The sequence below is a fragment of the Lepisma saccharinum genome, chromosome 6 (genome assembly GCF_977018435.1).
Source record: "Lepisma saccharinum chromosome 6, izLepSacc3.1, whole genome shotgun sequence".
Classification (NCBI taxonomy): Eukaryota; Metazoa; Arthropoda; class Insecta; order Zygentoma; family Lepismatidae; genus Lepisma; species Lepisma saccharinum.
Window position 1 is genome coordinate 71060108 of NC_139234.1, and position 18440 is coordinate 71078547.

General features: G+C 36.1%; 1 protein-coding gene across 4 annotated transcripts in view; it reads right to left on the minus strand.

Moving 5' to 3' along the window:
• LOC145988863 (uncharacterized) overlaps positions 1 to 18440 on the minus strand; it is a 173860-nt gene that overhangs the window by 104383 nt on the left and 51037 nt on the right. For 3 of the 4 annotated variants that reach the window (XM_083124117.1, XM_083124116.1, XM_083124118.1), the window contains exon 6: positions 12262 to 14606. In XM_083124117.1, the coding sequence (XP_082980243.1) occupies positions 12262 to 14606 (2345 nt within the window). Of the gene's footprint in view, positions 1 to 2106; positions 2365 to 12261; positions 14607 to 18440 lie in introns of those variants that run through there. The other variant, XM_083124119.1, reaches the window with a different exon arrangement.

Consider the following 18440-nt stretch of genomic DNA (forward strand, 5'->3'; position numbering starts at 1 on the left):
TTGTTTCCTTTCAGATCAATTAAGAATTATTAACCGGCACACCTGGCATTAGCAATATTAAGTCTCTGTGTGATTTCAATGTATCCAAAAATTCAAATTCAATTCAATTAAAAGGGATATATATTTAAAATATTTAATTCACGGTGCAGAGTATACATTTGCCATTTCATATACTCAGACTCCAAATACATCTACAAACACATGTCACAAATGTTACGGGATATACTAATCTATGAAAACTTGTTAATTATATAAGAATTTCAATCTCAAATTTACCTAATCAACATCAAGTTATCTTGGAATAATCTTCTGTCAAATACATTGTTGTGCAAAGGAACATTGAGAAAATTATACTTTATTTTTTCCCCGTAAAATAAAAGCTAAACTGTGAAATACATGCCTCAGAGCATTTATAAATATCTAAAAATTCAATGGGATTTGGATTAATATAAGTTACAATTTTTCACGTCTACGGAGAAAAATTCAAGAAAGAATTCATGTATAATTCATGGAGTCAATATTTCCAGCTGAATTCCCAGTGAGTAGCCACACTGTTCTCTTTTATTAGGTTTTTGCTTTCCTAGAACTGTAATTACTCACATCAAAACATTCTTTTCCAATTCTTCCACATGACTAACGTTTTGGTAAAATAGTCAAAATCACAAATCTTTCACATTTTCTTACAGTTTTAAATCTCTCAAAATTGCATCAAGAATTTCTGATTCTGAATTATTGTGGTGGTATTCATTTTCTTCATATTTATTACCCTCTGCATTAGAAGAAAAGTTTTGCATAAGTACTTTACATTTTCTGTCTTTTCTCCAGAATAATTTTTAAATCTCTTCATTATTGTCTTATTCATTGATCATTCACCAAGAGAGGTTAAAGAGGCATACAAGTAGCTGAATCCTGTATCAACATTTATCAACATTACAAAATTGTAACATACAATTCTGAAAAACTTTCAAAACATTTTTGTACTCAAAAAACCAAGCAGGTTACGTATCAAATGAAAGCTTTTTTTCATATCCTTAAAATCGAGACCATGTCCAGCCTTGTAGATGAAGGAGGTATCTTGCAAATTGCATTTAAAGTTTCAGCAGTGAGAAGTTTGGGGGCAATATTGTCAGTTTTCACAGTTCAATAATTCAAATACCAGCAATAGGAAATAAAAAAATAATAATACAATATACCAAAAAATAACCAAATCCATGACATCAAATTCCAAAAATGTATTACTATTTGGTTGCCTTGATGTGGAATTAACCAGTTAGCCTTTCACTGGGGATCTATCACATCTTGTTAGTGTGTGTGTGCTCCAGTTGGTATGATGACTGACTGACACATGAGACCCCCAGGTTCAATTACCAAGGGAGGAGGTAATGGCAGAATAAGAGTGGTGCTAATCACATGGCTTCCGAATGTTCAAGATAATGAATGTGTGGAGCTCCTACCTTAATACCTCCCATATGTGCCCACATGGTGTTTCAATTTTCAGAGGAAGGCTTTATCTTGGTTTACCTTACCTTCACTTTATACAGTTTTGCTATCCAGGTGCAAGATCCATGGTTTCAGAAAAAATTAAACATAAAAACTATCGATACAAATTTATGAAAACAAATATATAAACTGACATAAAAATTAAGTACAACAAAACAAGTTACTTACTTTTTTGCTGGCATCTCTTCATCCTATGTTGAATGAAGACTTCATCCAAAATACACACAGGATGTCCCCACCTCATTCTTCTTCATCAACAAAATTCAATCTACTTATGTGACACCATTTGATCATTTCGTAGAAGCTAAATTGCTTCCTGTTCGCCTAAATGAATCCGAGCACACACTCAAGAATCTGCTACAGCTTTGCAACAGACATAAGCATATTACATGTTCCATCAACAATAGAGAAATGGCAAATCAAAACTAAAGAATTCTGTACGAAATTACACTCAAGCTTCAATCTAACAATCTGATGAATATTCTAACTGAATATACAGGCATTGCCAAGAAACTTTGCACAGCATGAAGAGGACATCAAGGTAGCATCTTGCTTGTACAGACCTCCTTTCAATGTTGTAAGTCCTCTACAGTATGCAACCAGTGGCAATCTGCACAAATCAATGGACGCTTGTTCTGCCTGTTCAACATGAACCCCATTGTTGCCAACCTTGAGCAGTTCCACGTTATGCATGCCTGTCAGCTTATTCCGTCAAGCAAGAAGGCAGGTTGGGTCCATGTGCGTCTTCTATGAAGAAGCAGGCCTCACCCAAAGATGGTAGGAGAAAAGTATGCCACATCCAGGGAGATGTATCCACTTCTCCACTGAGTGTACTGCAGCATCATGACACGTTAGAATACAATTCTGGAAACAAAACAAATACTTTGGCCACACAATTCTCTGATGCATCCAGTTCGTATAATTTCCATCCATGTTTTCATTATGAGAAAGAATGACAAGAACAAGTAAACTTGTTTTCCGAAGCAATAACACAGAGCCATACTATGCAAATGGGAGTTTGAAAATATGCTTCAGGACTCAAAAGAACACTGCTCTTGGGTTAGATAGCATCCACTAAGAGGTGCTGCATCATAAGCCCATCACAGATAAGACCTTCCTTCTTACCATCTTCCGCAGGCTTTATGGAAGGATTTATTTCCTAACGCTTTGAAAGAGGTTATCATAGTTCCCACCCTGAAGCCAAGTAAAGATCATACCACAGCCACTAGTTACAGGCCAATCACTTTAACTAGCTGTGTGTGCAAGCTGATGAAATGTATTGTCAATAGAGTCAGAAGAGGTCAGGTAAAAAAACCATTTTTTTTGGTTGGGCTTTTTTTTGGCTTTTTTCACAGAAGTGTCTCAAATCAATGAAAATACAAGAACTTTCAGTATATTAACTGTTCCATGGTTTTCCTTTATCTCCCTACTGTAAATTGAATTATTGTTTTACGTCCACTTTATGCACAGAAAGGCTAATCAGGACTGAACCTACAGCTTAAAGTGGGATCCAACCACTGTGCCAAGTGCCCCCACCGGGTATCGAACCTGGGACCCATTGATTACAAAGCAACAATGCTACCACTGTGCTATTGGGGAGGCTCCCTACTGTAAAATAGACATTCATTTCTAAATATAAAATACAATTTACAATATGAAATTCATAGCTTGACAAACCGTGTTTTCAAAAAAGCTGGATTTTTTGAATGGACTGTTCTTTCCGAGTGTTATCTTCATATTTCGGTAGGCTTACAAAATATATCTATGTAGTATAAACATATTCACATAACTAGAGTAGTTTTGTACGTGTTTTTACTAGAACCTAATGATTAGTATGATATAATTGTCAATGTTTGAATTTGTTATGCGAACACGTACATGAAGCAAAAAAGGAAATACTGCTCTACCTTTTGAAAATCTAGTATCAAATCTCTTTACATTAAATTGTGTGTTCAGTAAAATATATTTGTATTCTGGATTTTCAGTACAGTAGCGTGGCCGCTAAACCTGGTCACGGAGCAACTAGTCATGTATTTTGGCTGCTTGTTGCAGTGGTTCTCACCTTTGAGATCACAGCCCAGTAAATTTATTTCTTACAAGTCGATGCCCTGATCCCAACAATTTCACTCATAAATACATTTCTGATCTTTAAAGTTTATATGGATATTAATATGCACCCTTAATTAATATTAATATATCAACTATGGCATAATCATAGTTCAATTATGTATAGACTTGCTGAAAAATATAAAATTAGATTTAAAATTTGTTGTCGACCCCTGGGTGCAACGGACAACCTTTTGCGGACCAAAGGTTGAAAAACACTGGCAGTAGAACTGAAGCAGAAGCAAATAAGACTGACCGCAAATGGCAAAAAAAAAAAAATATTTAAGAAGTCTGGACTGGACCTTCTGTATAAAAGGAATCTTCTATCAAAAAAGGATGCCTTTTTCCAACAACAGTCCTTGCAATTTGTTCTCTGTGATTTACTGGCTAACTTAAATCTCAATGTCTGATGAACTAGCTAACAATCTTGTTAATTATAGAGAACATTCAGAACCAAACAACACATGGCAGTGGACTTGAAGTGACAAGTGACATGGGCCCCTTCAATCTGTAAGCAAGCATCCACCATGCATGCACAAACAAGACCGAGGTAACATGATGCGCACCATTAAATGAGCTTTCACTCTGAAGTCACAGATGACAAGCAGCACAGCCTCCTTCAGTATAAGGCAAAACATTCACCTGCACGGTGAACAATAGACCGAAGCAGCACGATGCACGCCATTGAAAAAACAGAGTAGTCTGAGCAACATGAAAGTAACATGTTTAGTTCGTTGTTGCACTTCAGTTCAAAAGGGTGAATGGATTACTGAGGGTCTGCTTCCAAGTGACATGCCACTTTTGCTTCAGTCTGAAAATTCCCTGAGAAAACGGTACAGGCCAAGTGACAAGCAACACTTGCAGCTTGCACTTGCTTCGGTTCGAAAGGTTGCATTTACTTCTCAAGGTTGGTTTCCAAGAGTCATGTGTCACTACCATCTCAAAGCTCCATTAAACAGGATACACACACACATTCACGTAATACGTATACTTCTACATGTGTGTTGTGAACAGTAAAGATTTTTAATTGTTCCGAAACATTGAATATTTTGATATTAACATTTGTTTCTTATTTTATGACATCAACATTTAAATTGAGACACAAACATGTAAAAGCTCATTTTACGTCCATTCCATGGTCAGATATGCTCATCAGGACTACATGTTTAGTTTTAACCCTAGCTTACCTGTTCCCTACAAGAAACTTATCATATTGGGGGAGACTCATAGGCCTACACTTATTTTATCACCATTTTATTATTGAATCACTGCTTCCTTTGCTAATTATATATGAGCAGTTATTTATTAATTATAATAATTACAAAAATTACTATCATTAATAAAAAATAATAACCAATTACTGCATGAGTGCCTCACATATATTTTACCATTCACAAAAACTAACAAAATCCTTAATAATTTCTTATTATTATTTTCTTGTTTGTAGAAGTGCAGTTGTTTATTAAATATAATAATTATAATAATTACCATCATTACCAACCAATTGTACACTGTCACTGGCATGATGGCACCTGTTATGCCCACCAAGAACATTTTGCCTCCTATTAACATTACATTTATGTTGTTATGAACAAAAGTAATACAGAAATATTGAGAACATCCTAGGGAACAATGTAATTTATTTTCAAACAGTTGAAAAATCTAAAAAATAGAGGTGGTGGGGCTACTCAGTAAGCTAGGGTTAAAATTGTATCTCAACCACTATGCACTATGTGTCTATTGGGATTGGCCAAAATCTGTCTCTTGGCTGCTACATCATGTAAATTGTTTTAGCTAGTTGTAAAATATGTCAATACAAACCTGTAAACTCATAACAGTAACTTCAAGTGAAATAGGTTAGCTGTAATTGGTAAAAAGCCAAGAAAGCCAAAATTTCAATGTTTTTTTTTAAAAAAAAAGCTCTTTTGCAACTCTAATTGTCAACAAGCATTACCTGATTCTTGAAGGCAAACAGCAATTTTAAATGTGGGCTTCGTCATAACAGTTCCACACTTGATCATCTCATTCAGGATGCTTTCTTGAAGAAGGAACAGAGCCAACCTCGGTGGCAGAGTGGTTATCACAGCATGCTACAATGCCAGGGGTCTCGGGTTCAAATCTCAGCTTGGACCTTGGTGTTCTTTGTGAGTGTCCCTTCATCAATTTCTTCATATTATCACTCATTCCCATCTTTGCAATTAGCCAAAAGTGGCAGAAAAGCTAAGTAAAATAAAATAAATAAATCACTGAAGAAGGACACTTAATTGCACTCACATTTGACTGCCAAAAGGTCTATGATACAACCTGGCGATGTGGTATCATGAAGCAGCTCCCTCCACTCCTGGGGTGTTCGTGGCCACATGGAGTACTTTATTCAGAATTTCCTAACTTCTACATAGATGTTGGGAATTCTTTTTCAAACCCTTGTCTACACGAACAGCATCCCTCAGGGTAGCGTTCTGAGCGTGTCTCTTTGTTACAGCAATCAACAGTGCTATGGCAAACATTCTAACCCTAGTTCATGGTTTTCTCTATGTCATCAATCTTACGGCCACTCACTTTCTCACCCAAGGAACTGGACTTTACTGATGTTCACAATTTTTGAGAGTTCTCATTTGTACTGATTTGCTTAATGGGCTCTAGGGTCTGGAATCACGCTCTTCCAGACATCTATAGTGCAGTTGCCACTAACAGTTATATTTCCTGTTACAATAACAAAAACGTTGCTACAGACCAGTCAATGCAATTTATACAGTGTGAATACGTATTTACAAAACTTATAAAGCACTTCTTTAATGCAAAAACATGAAATAGTATATGCAGCATATGTATCATACATAACAGAGATTTAACTTCTTGTGTTCAATCTACTGCCATGATAGCATTCAATGGCATAATATCGCTTTTAGTATGTTTACTGCCATAAAAAAATAAAAATGGTAGAGGCAACGTTGAATCTGTTACGTATGGTTGCATATATAAAGGATTAAAAATTCAGTTATTGAAGGCTCTCAGTGTCAAAACAAAGTTGATTCATTTGATTGAGTTGGTTTATTTTACTTTGCTTTTCTGCCACTTTTGGCTAATTGCATGATGATATGATGAACTAACAACTCTGCCAGTTCAAAACAAGGTGTCAACAAACAAAATGTTATTACAGAAAGTTGTTAACCACACACCTTTTACCAATCCCATATCCTGTACCTACGGAGAGGTCGACGTGCTTATGAATTATATATAACCTTAACGTGAACAGCCTGATGAAGGGAGCAGTTGCGTCCCGAAACGTCGCAGGAGCAACATAGATACTCGCAAAACGTAAGTTTATTAATATATTTAAATAGAAAGTTGTTCACCTTCATGTCCTCTACACACTGTTATACAGTGCGTTCAATGAAAAACCGGCCCCGAGGTAGAGAGATATGAATCAAGTAGAAGATATGAATCAAGTAACACATACCTGAACTATTACAGCAAATACTGAAAGTGATGGCCTCATTCTTCGATGCACATATCCAGATGGTTCACCATGTTCCTAACAATCTTATGGAGCACCTCTACAGTTACATTCTGAACAGCTTCAATAATGTGATTCTTCAACTCTTCTAGGATATGTGGCTTCTGTCTGTACACTGTTTGTTTCAAATCACCCCAAAAGAAGAAATCAAGACTTGTGAGATCTGGAGACCTGGCAGGCCAGAGTCCTTTAGAAATAATCCTGTCATCAAAGAACTCCCTCAACATCGTCATGGTGGAATTTGATGTATGGCAAGTTGCACTGTCTTGTTGAAACCAGCAACGACGTTCATCTGGTTCCAAGAAGGCAATGATAAGTCTCACTATCCAATGGTGTTTCAAAGAAGATGGGCCTATTATCCGTCACCTTGACATAGCACACCAAACACCAATTTTCTGAGGATGAAGGGGACTCCAAAAAAATGTGGATTTTTGGCGTGTGGTGTGTACATTAAACCAGGTATAGCCAAATGCTGAACACAAGCTACCAGTGAACTGTGCAGATATTGCCTGTGGCCCGTGAATAGTTGGCCACACACTGCAGTTCCTGGCAGCAATTTTTGAAGGAACTTTCGCAACATGTTGAGTGCGCCCTCAACATAGGTAGCAACAGCTCAATCAATATTCTGAGAATAGCAACAATAATCATTGACACTGGACAATCAGTTATGCACCAATAAAAATAACAAACTTTAGGGTAATAATCAGTAAAGATGGAAAAACTATCCTTACGTGCCACCTGCCGGTCCATGTCAATTATCGCTATCTTAGTGGCTACCAGAGCTGTAACATGACAAATCTTGATGTACTAGCTCAAGGCAACAAAAAATAACTTTATCAACCAATAAATCAATGAAAAAATCCGAGCATGTAGCTCCAACGTGGGAAGTAGCTGTGTGTCTCAAGGAGCTTGGCAAACTCTGCATTAAACAAAGTCATGTGTATGTATTATTCAAGCCATAACAAAGAAATGAAGCTAACTACCAGGTCACAACAATGAGAAAATAAAGCATGGTATGATTATTTCCTCTTTTAAGGTACAAATTAAATATATGCATTACATATGGTTCTTTCCACCGAGATTTTCTTAAACAAATCCTCTACTGAGCATACTTCATCTGTGAGAATAAGTATTCTGTTTCTCTTGAAGGAAATTTGTAAATGACATTATGTCAATTCAGATACGCATAAATTCACACTGTAGTGCAGTTTTCACCAAGAATAGAAAAAAATGAACAAAGTCTAGATTGTACATAAACAATAATTATGTTATACTACTTTAGGAATAGTATTTGTATTTTGGGTTTCCTCACATCCACATTAATTTTGACAAAAATGGTTAACTGACTAAACAAAGAAAGGAATAAATACAATAACAACCAGAATACCCACTATTCAAACCTAATTCCTCTGGTTTGTAATATGCCATGCTAACAACTACACCCCACCAGCTTGGAGTTTTCACAACAAGAGGGAGAAAGATGAACACACAAAATAGCCACATTAAACTAAAAGTACCTGAAGATTTATACACAACTCTGCTCACAGTATGTTACAATACATAAGCATTTTACTACAGATAATGTTAGCAAAAGTTTAAGAAAGAGAAGATAAGAAACAGATAAAGGTAAGTAAAGTTCCCCATGCACATTCTCGATCTCAGCCAATTTTGGATGTGATGTGATCAGCACTATCCTTCGGCCTCCCAGGGTGCCCCAAGGTACCCATTTATTTGAGGCTCCTTTCTGCATGCACAAGGTCAGAAAAATTCCGACTTCAGGTCACTTGCCAGGTCTCCCATGAGGTAGTCAGGTGTCCTATCGACTGGACCACCGTGGCTCCCAAGATTGATTGATTTCATTTATTTTACTTTGCTTTTCTGCCACTTTTGGCTAATTGCAAAGTTAAGGATGAATGATAACATGACGAAATTGACGAAGGAACACTTACAAAAAACTCCCATGTTCAGGCCAGGATTCCAATCTGGAACCTCCAGCGTTGCAGCATGCTATGATAACCACTCCACCATGGAGGTCGGCGTGGTTCCCAAGAGAAACAGAGTACGTAGTAATTTTTAATTCTAGTATTGCACCATGTTGATCTTATGTTACAAAGTTATAACACATATAAATTCCAATCTTGATACTTTTTCCTTGTGTAGAATAACCTACATGTAATACACAAAATTAATATCAAGCCAATCTGGAGTTAAGCAATAATAAACTTATTTCAAATTGAGGTGTAACCAACATAGCATATATAATTTCAGTGATTATGGCCTTCATGAATAAAAATCCACAACCCAGAAAGTACTGTTTATTGTTATAATGAAATTCAATTGGATATATTTTAAATATGAAAACTGGGGAAAATGGTATCACTATACATTTGATAGTATATCAATTTTAATTTGTATTACTAGTGTACTTGTATGTTGCTGGTAACATTTTATATATATATATATATATATATTTCATATCACTTTTCTGCACCTTCTGACTATGATGAAGATAAATAAATAAGATGGGATTTGAAGATACTCACAAAGGAACATCAACAACCATGCTAGGATTAACATTTGGAATATTAGGTAGTGGGAGTGGGAGACAGTCAACATGCTTGACCATCAAGGCAATCTCTTGTTGGTAACAGTATTTGTATAAGTTTACTTCAAAAATAAGTATGAACTCACATTGCAAGTGCTGAGAAGAAAGAGTTTAGCATTTTAAAATTATTGTTTCTACCAAAAAAGGTAGTCATTCTGAACAAATTCCCTTTCAGATCTCACTGCAGAAAATATAGTACTGCAATTTCTCAATGAACTGACTTCAGACGAAACAGGTTTATCATTTTCCAGCATTATATAATTTTCTAAATAAAACAACACAAACTTCATACTTTGTGTCATCAACTGAATGTTTTATCCAGGGTTGTTAAAGGTCCAAGAAGTTTAAATAAATTCAATTCTGGTCCAGGAGAGAAAATATGCAAGTGTAAATGGGTTCTGGACCATAAAGAACCTTTTTATATGTAAAGTATTTCAATGCAGTCCAGTAACCTTTTTTCCGGATCAATTTAAATATGATGCAGGAACCTTTTTTCAGGACCATTTTAAATAGGGTCATAGTTCCGTATTGAAATGAAACAATATGCAACTTGGTCCGAATTTAAATTGTACGAGAAAAAAGGTTCTGGTCCTGTTATGGAACCCAAAAGAACCCATTAGAATGTATGGGTTCCTGGATCTTGAACAATACCAGGGTTGATAAAGTTCCAGGGATTGTAAATAAATTCAATTCCCATCTGGAAGAGAAAATCAGCAAGTGCAAATGGGTTTTAGACTGTAAAGAACCTTTTTATGTTTAAAGTATTTTAATTCGGTCCAGGAACCTTTATTCCAGATCAATTTAAATATGGTCCAGGAACCTTTTCTGGATCAATTTTAATATGGTCCAGGAACCTTTTTTCCAAGTTGTCTTTTGTTCCATTGAAAAAAAGTTCCTGAACCATATTTAAATTGATCTGAAGAAAAAGGTTCCTGAACCATATTTAAATTGATCTGAAGAAAAAGGTTCCTGAACCATATTTAAATTGATCTGAAGAAAAAGGTTCCTGAACCATATTTAAATTGATCTGAAGAAAAAGGTTCCTGAACCATATTTAAATTGATCTGAAGAAAAAGGTTCCTGAACCATATTTAAATTGATCTGAAGAAAAAGGTTCCTGGACCATATTTAAATTGATCTGAAGAAAAAGGTTCCTGGACCATATTTAAATTGATCTGAAGAAAAAGGTTCCTGGACCATATTTAAATTGATCTGAAGAAAAAGGTTCCTGGACCATATTTAAATTGATCTGAAGAAAAAGGTTCCTGGACCATATTTAAATTGATCTGAAGAAAAAGGTTCCTGAACCATATTTAAATTGATCTGAAGAAAAAGGTTCCTGGACCATATTTAAATTGATCTGAAGAAAAAGGTTCCTGGACCATATTTAAATTGATCTGAAGAAAAAGGTTCCTGGACCATATTTAAATTGATCTGAAGAAAAAGGTTCCTGGACCATATTTAAATTGATCTGAAGAAAAAGGTTCCTGAACCATATTTAAATTGATCTGAAGAAAAAGGTTCCTGAACCATATTTAAATTGATCTGAAGAAAAAGGTTCCTGAACCATATTTAAATTGATCTGAAGAAAAAGGTTCCTGGACCATATTTAAATTGATCTGAAGAAAAAGGTTCCTGGACCATATTTAAATTGATCTGAAGAAAAAGGTTCCTGGACCATATTTAAATTGATCTGAAGAAAAAGGTTCCTGGACCATATTTAAATTGATCTGAAGAAAAAGGTTCCTGGACCATATTTAAATTGATCTGAAGAAAAAGGTTCCTGGACCATATTTAAATTGATCTGAAGAAAAAGGTTCCTGGACCATATTTAAATTGATCTGAAGAAAAAGGTTCCTGGACCATATTTAAATTGATCTGAAGAAAAAGGTTCCTGGACCATATTTAAATTGATCTGAAGAAAAAGGTTCCTGGACCATATTTAAATTGATCTGAAGAAAAAGGTTCCTGGACCATATTTAAATTGATCTGAAGAAAAAGGTTCCTGGACCATATTTAAATTGATCTGAAGAAAAAGGTTCCTGGACCATATTTAAATTGATCTGAAGAAAAAGGTTCCTGGACCATATTTAAATTGATCTGAAGAAAAAGGTTCCTGAACCATATTTAAATTGATCTGAAGAAAAAGGTTCCTGGACCATATTTAAATTGATCTGAAGAAAAAGGTTCCTGGACCATATTTAAATTCATCCAGGAAAAAGCTTCCTGGACCGTATTTAAATTGTACAAGAAAAAAGGTTTTGGTCCTGTTGTAACACCCAATAGAACCCATTAAAATTTATGAGTTACTGGACCTTTAACCCTCGTTTTAACCTTAAAGGGTGTGGTAGAGTTTCATATAATGCACATTCGTTCTAATTCTGTGAATATACTTGAAAGTATTAGAAAAATAGAACAGTACTCCATTATGTTATGAATAGTTATTCAAAAGTAGAATACACTTTCACTGAAATAAAGTTCCAGTATATTTTTAACTCCAGTTTGACTCAAGAGAAGAAAAGTTAACACTCACCCAAGAGATGATGTAGGGATGGAAGTCTGGGTGTTCATAATACTTGCAACAGTGGGATCAATCAGTTTCACTTGTTTTCGGGGTTGTGAAGTTTTTGTAACATATGCAGACATAGTCGCTTGTTTTTGTGGTTGTGAAGTTCTTGTAACATATGCAGACATAGTCGCTTGTTTTCGTTGTGGGTTCCAATTGTACTGTCCAGTTACTGATGCACCAGAATGAAAATTAGGCACCATACTCCGTAGCGTTCTACCGTGATGAGCAGAGGGGTTCGGTAGAGTGATACCAGCTGCAGGAGTAATATTCTGGTTAAACTGTTGCACTATGGGATTTGGAACACAAAAATTTACACTGGAACTGCTCGGAACACTTAAACTGGTGATTGGTGGAAGTTTTGAAGCAAGGATATTTTCCATGCTGGCCATTCTGGCAATATCCATAAGATCTGCTTCTATTTCTTTTTTCAGCCGAGATATTTGGTAAGGTATTGGTACATCCATAGTACTCGGCTCACACAAAATTTCACAATCACTGTCACTGTCTTCTCTCTCAACTTTCACACTTGGTGCACTGTTTCTTCTGACAGCATCTTCATGTTGAACACTGATATGTGGGTCCACAGAACGAGCAATGTGGGTACTAGGAACAGTACTTGTACTACTACTAGTGGCAGATGAAGATTGTACATTATCACTACTTGTATGAAGAGTACTGGCAAGTTCAATTTCTGTTATTCCTGACACCTTAGCAGGATCTGAGTTCTTGATACATGAAGCGAGTTTTGCTTGTTCTAATTTTAGAGCATTTCCTTCCTGTGTGGGATTGCAATTTATCTCTGCTACAGAGTTCATATCAGGCTGTATCATCAATGTGTGGCTGTCAGAACTGGCAGGTGATGCTTTGGTGCTAATTGCTACATTCTCATTGTTCAAATTTTTAATCGTAGTATTTTTCTGTGATTGGAGACACTTATCTGCTACTGTACTAGATGAGGCACTGCCATTTGTACTATTTTCTCGCAATGGTGGATTAACAATCGTAGATGTCCGCACCCCATTTTCTTTTACAATGTTCTCTTGAGCTGTAATGGCAGTGTGTGGTTCAGTAGACAAAGCACTGTTAACACTGTCTAATGCACTTTCTATTTCTGTTAATAGCTGAGCAATAAATGGATCAGAGTTGTTATCTTTTATAGGCTGGTGGTGGTTTAAAACAGGTTTTCTGTTAACATTGAACACAGACCCTGATGAATTAGAATGCTTGTCCCCAATTAATCTTGCACCTAATATTGAACCAGGTGCAATATTCATTGATGTGTCCATGTGTTGGTTGGTGGATGTAGGTAGAACATTATTCAATGCTTTTCTATTATCAGTATGATTACTGAACTCATTTATAGTGTTCATTAATAGATTTATGTTATCACCAATATCTTGCATCACTCCACAGTCAGATCGTGAGCTCATACCTTTTGCCTTAATTAAGCATGATGAGGGACCACCCTCACTCTTCGATACTGCAATGGAAGAACTACACTGTCTCGTTTGGTGACTTACAGGACCATTGCTGACATTAAAGGCACTCAAATTTGTACTAGAATAGCTTTGCAATCTGTTGTTCTGTTTGCTCATTTCATCAACAACTATCCTGTTTGAAGTGTTGAAGCTGGGATCAAGGGAAGGAGTATTATTAATGTTGGCACTATCATAAAAGTTATGATTCTGTAAATTAATTGTTGAATTTGTTCTCTGGTTTTCTTTTGCTGCAAACATGCAGCTCTGTAATTTGCTAGAGTCCTTTTTCACAAATGGAGGATTCACAGTGTTGAATTGGCCATTCTCCCTGTTATTGGAAATTTCTGGTACACCACCACTTGAACTTGTGCGCAAATGGCCTGAATCTCCATATTGTTTCTCTCTTTCTAAATATTCAGCTAATTTCTCCAACGAGATAGTTTCTTCTTCCGAAGTAGGTGTGTCCGTCGGATCACCACTATTCTCTCCATTTCTATTCCACCCACTGTTCACCACCTGAGTTCCTCCTATATGATATTCACGGTTCTTTGAAACTGTCGTTGCACCTGAAGTCACTATGTTATTCAATGTATCAGGTAACATAGTATTATCTATGATGCACTTATCTGAATTTTGAGTAGACAAAGGTTCACTGAAAACATCATCATAGGCTGCAGTTATATTTCGGCCAACCACTGACATGGATGGTGTGAAAACACTTGCTTCCATAGGTTTTGGGATCGAATTATAGCATTTCTTCTGTTCAACTAGGCATGAAACCTGTTTCCTGTCAGACTTCAAATCAGCATTTTCTTTCAATACAGTTGAAACCTGAAAAAGAAATTAATACATTAGAAATTTGATTTTCAGATGCAAACGATAGACTAGTTACACTGAGGGGTATTGCATCAACAGAAGAGAAAATAAGGTAACAATAGTTACTAGTTGCTGATTCCTAGGGGATAAGAAGGGGAGGGCTCCACCTTTGCCCACCTAGTAAAAGGTAGCAAACTTTAGATCTAACACTCTATACATTGTTTAAAAATTTATATATTAATTGCCAGAAACACCAATAATAAACAGTAAGAGTTTAACTTGATACATGAGGTCTGTTCAAAAAGTATCCAACCTTACTTTTTCCATGGAAACAACTGAAAAAAAAATGCTCATTGTGGAGAGCATCACATGTTCCAGGATGCCATCAACAACCCGAAAAGACAAGATGATTGACCGACCAAGTATGGACTCTGGTCATGAAAGACTGTTGTGCCACTGTCCAAAAAGATGCAGATAAGGTGGGGATAAGCACTGGATCAGTACCTTCCATTTTGAGAGGATATTTGGTCATGCAGAGAATGTCTGTGAAATTTGTACCAAAACTGCTAACATAACAAAAGCAGCTTGCATGTGATTCAGGCTTTCTTGGCCAACGCAGCATTTCTCTAGTTCATCAGGCTCCCTACTCTCCCGACATAGCTGCTTCCGATTTCTGGCTGTTGTCCAAACTGAAAATGCCACTGAAGGATTCGATTTGAGTCACAAAAAGACATGATATGAAACACGGTGGCTCAACTGTACTCCATATCCCAAGAGGCTTTCCAGAAATACTTCCAACAACGGAGGCGCCACCAGGACAAGTGTATGCAGTCCCAATGAGACTACTTTGAAGGGGATTAGGGTTTCAGATCTCCAGATGAGTTACTGCATTTTTCCCTGGCCAAAGATCAGTTACTTTGTGAGTAGATCTCATATATACTGCTTAAAAATAAACCATATTGGCACAAAGTGTAAGCCATGTTTTAGTTAATAAAATTATCTCATTTTGGTATTCCATCTAAGTTTGAACCATTATACTGCTAATTTACATAACATAACAATTTACCTTTTAAGTGACTCTACTCATGAGATAATTACTATCAGGACCAGGTTAAGGCCTTGGCCCAGTACGGATGTTTCACATAAACACACACAATAGAATTATTATTGTTATTGATTTGCTTTATTTTACTTAGATTTTGTGCCACCTTTGGCTAATTTGGGAAGATGGGGATGAGTGATGATATGATGAAATTGATGAATGGACACTCACAAACATTCATGCCCAGGCCGGGATTCGAACCTGGGACCCCTGGCATTGTAGCGTGATGTGCTAACCACTCCGCCACGAGGGGGGGGGGGTTGCTCACAATAGAATGCAGATGAACTTTTGCAGCCTGTAGGGACATCTAAACCAAAAAGATCAAGGTCACTAAGACAAAAGCAAATTCGTTGCTTGCCTTTGCTGAATTGATTTAAAACGATAATTTACACAAAGGATTTTTAAAAAATGAAAATATATTAGGAGTGATTTAAACAAAATCGAGTGTATGTCTTGCATTGATCTGTTGTTGAATTAATGTTGGAAGGTGTTATTACTCTTGTTAAACATTTTTGCAATACTGTGTACATAATTTTGGGGTGTTATTTTTGTGTTGTCATGTTTTGTGTTCATGAATGTAATTTTTGTACATGAGATATCGTCGAATTTTTACTTTTTTTCAGGAAAGCCCTTTAAAGTTTGACATGATATATTTATTGGACCCTTGTCACGATTGTGCTGAAAGTTTGTATCATTGCAAAGGCTCTAAAAATTTGTTGTTATTTGGTTAGGTATTTATGCTGTAATTAATTATCGAAATTTCAGATAGAACAATTGCATGCAACCCCAGCTATGATTTCAGAGTACCAGTGTTCTATCTCGTAGATTTAACACTGAATTCTGGAAAAGAGATGGAGATGAAACAATTTCAGTATAAATTTGTCATTTGGTAGCAAATTAAATAAATAATTCACATTTTGGGAAATCAATGAACTAGTTTGATTCCACTATTATTCAAAATTCTTGTCTGTTAACAACAAAAGTAAGAACCGAAAACCACTACCATTGTTAAGCATATCCCACAAGTGGCTGAGGTTAGAATGCAAGTGCTTTATCTCATGCTTGGATGACGCTTGTAGTTGGTTGAGGAAATTGTCATAAGGTTTCATTGGCTGTTGAAGTTTACATTCTCGTGGCTGTTTCCAAATTCTGAACATGGACCAAAAAAAACTCTCAAAATATCAATATTGGTTGTATGTAGGCATCAGACAATTGTAGAAATGAAACAATTACATCCTAAATAGACTACAGCCAAAACATCTCCATTTGTTTTCAATTTGGAGATAGAACATTTCCATTCTCAATGGATGATATGCTCTCTGTCTGATAATATCTTTCATTGATTTGTTGCATTTAAAATTTACTATATCTTTGCGATTTTGTGTTTGAATTTAATGTGCCCTCGTGCAACCTGATTTGACACATACGCATACAGGTTTAGCTGTTTACATAAACTGCCTGGGAGTATTTTTGGCATGTTGTGTTAATATATTGTTAACATTTAGATTGAGAATAACAGTTCTATATTGACAGTAAAAAACTTCTTCTTCCTGGCAACATTATTGTTCAACCACACAAAACACATAAACAGCATTATACGAAAAACTTTAAAAGCTTTCGACTTCATCTCGACTCTGAGGAGGCTATGGAGACCACGGGGCAACAAGTGCTGACAAAAAAAATAATTATAATTTTCACTACCAGGTGGAAATGTGGTGCTCAAATATTGTGCAGAATGAACAACATCACAGGAAACTCTTCATGCGATAATTGATCATGCTGTCTCATGCTTCCAAAGGCTCACTCACATTGACAGAGGGCTCTGAGTAGAGGAAATTTAATACTAAGCACCACATTTCCATCGGGCGGTGAAAATTTGAACTATTTTTTCCCCTCAACATTTGCTTCCCCACGACCTCTATACCAAGTTTCACCACAATATGATGCTTCAAATAGGCTCCAGAGGGCTGTGAGTAGGGAAACTTTAATTATGTCTGAATTGTTGTTAAGTCCACTTTATGCACAGATAGGCTAATCGGGACAGAACCTACAGTTTAAAGTGGGATACGGAACTTTAATTGTGACCACTAAAATATCCTGTACACACAAAATCGAATGAAACGCCCCCCCTTACGGTTATGCAACCCGGAATTTTATATCATCTAGTTTCGCCAGGAAGAGCAGCTCGCGAGAAGCGTAGTGTTTCCAACTCTTGAATAGCTAGATTCACGCGAATGGGTGGAGATCTTGCTTTCCTCTTGATTTGATTTCAAAGGACAACAAGTTTATTTTGAGAATGTCTCTTGTAATAATATCAAGTGTTATTAACTTTTCTGCTTGAGTTTTTTATTATTCTTTTACCACTTCCGAACGAATATGTGAAGATTTTTTTTTTTTTCATTTAATAACGCTTTCGGCATTTTTCCTTCAGTTATTCCTTTTGTTTTTAAATTTTTGACGACATCTGATTTGGAAAAAGTTCTACGAAGTTTGTTTTAAATGTAAATGCATCTGGACATACAGTGTAGAGTGGGATTCGAACAACAAATATGAGCTTCCGTCGCGAATCGAACCAGCGCTCCTTTGATTATGTTTTCTTTCCACGTTTATTAAAATTTGCTTCCTTCAGCCTACTTCCGATTGTCGTATATTTCAATTCGTATTAGTTCTTTTCCCGTTTTTTTTTTTCATTTGCATTGTTCGAGCCGTGATAACTTTCTCTGTTAATCTGGTTATTCGAATACTTT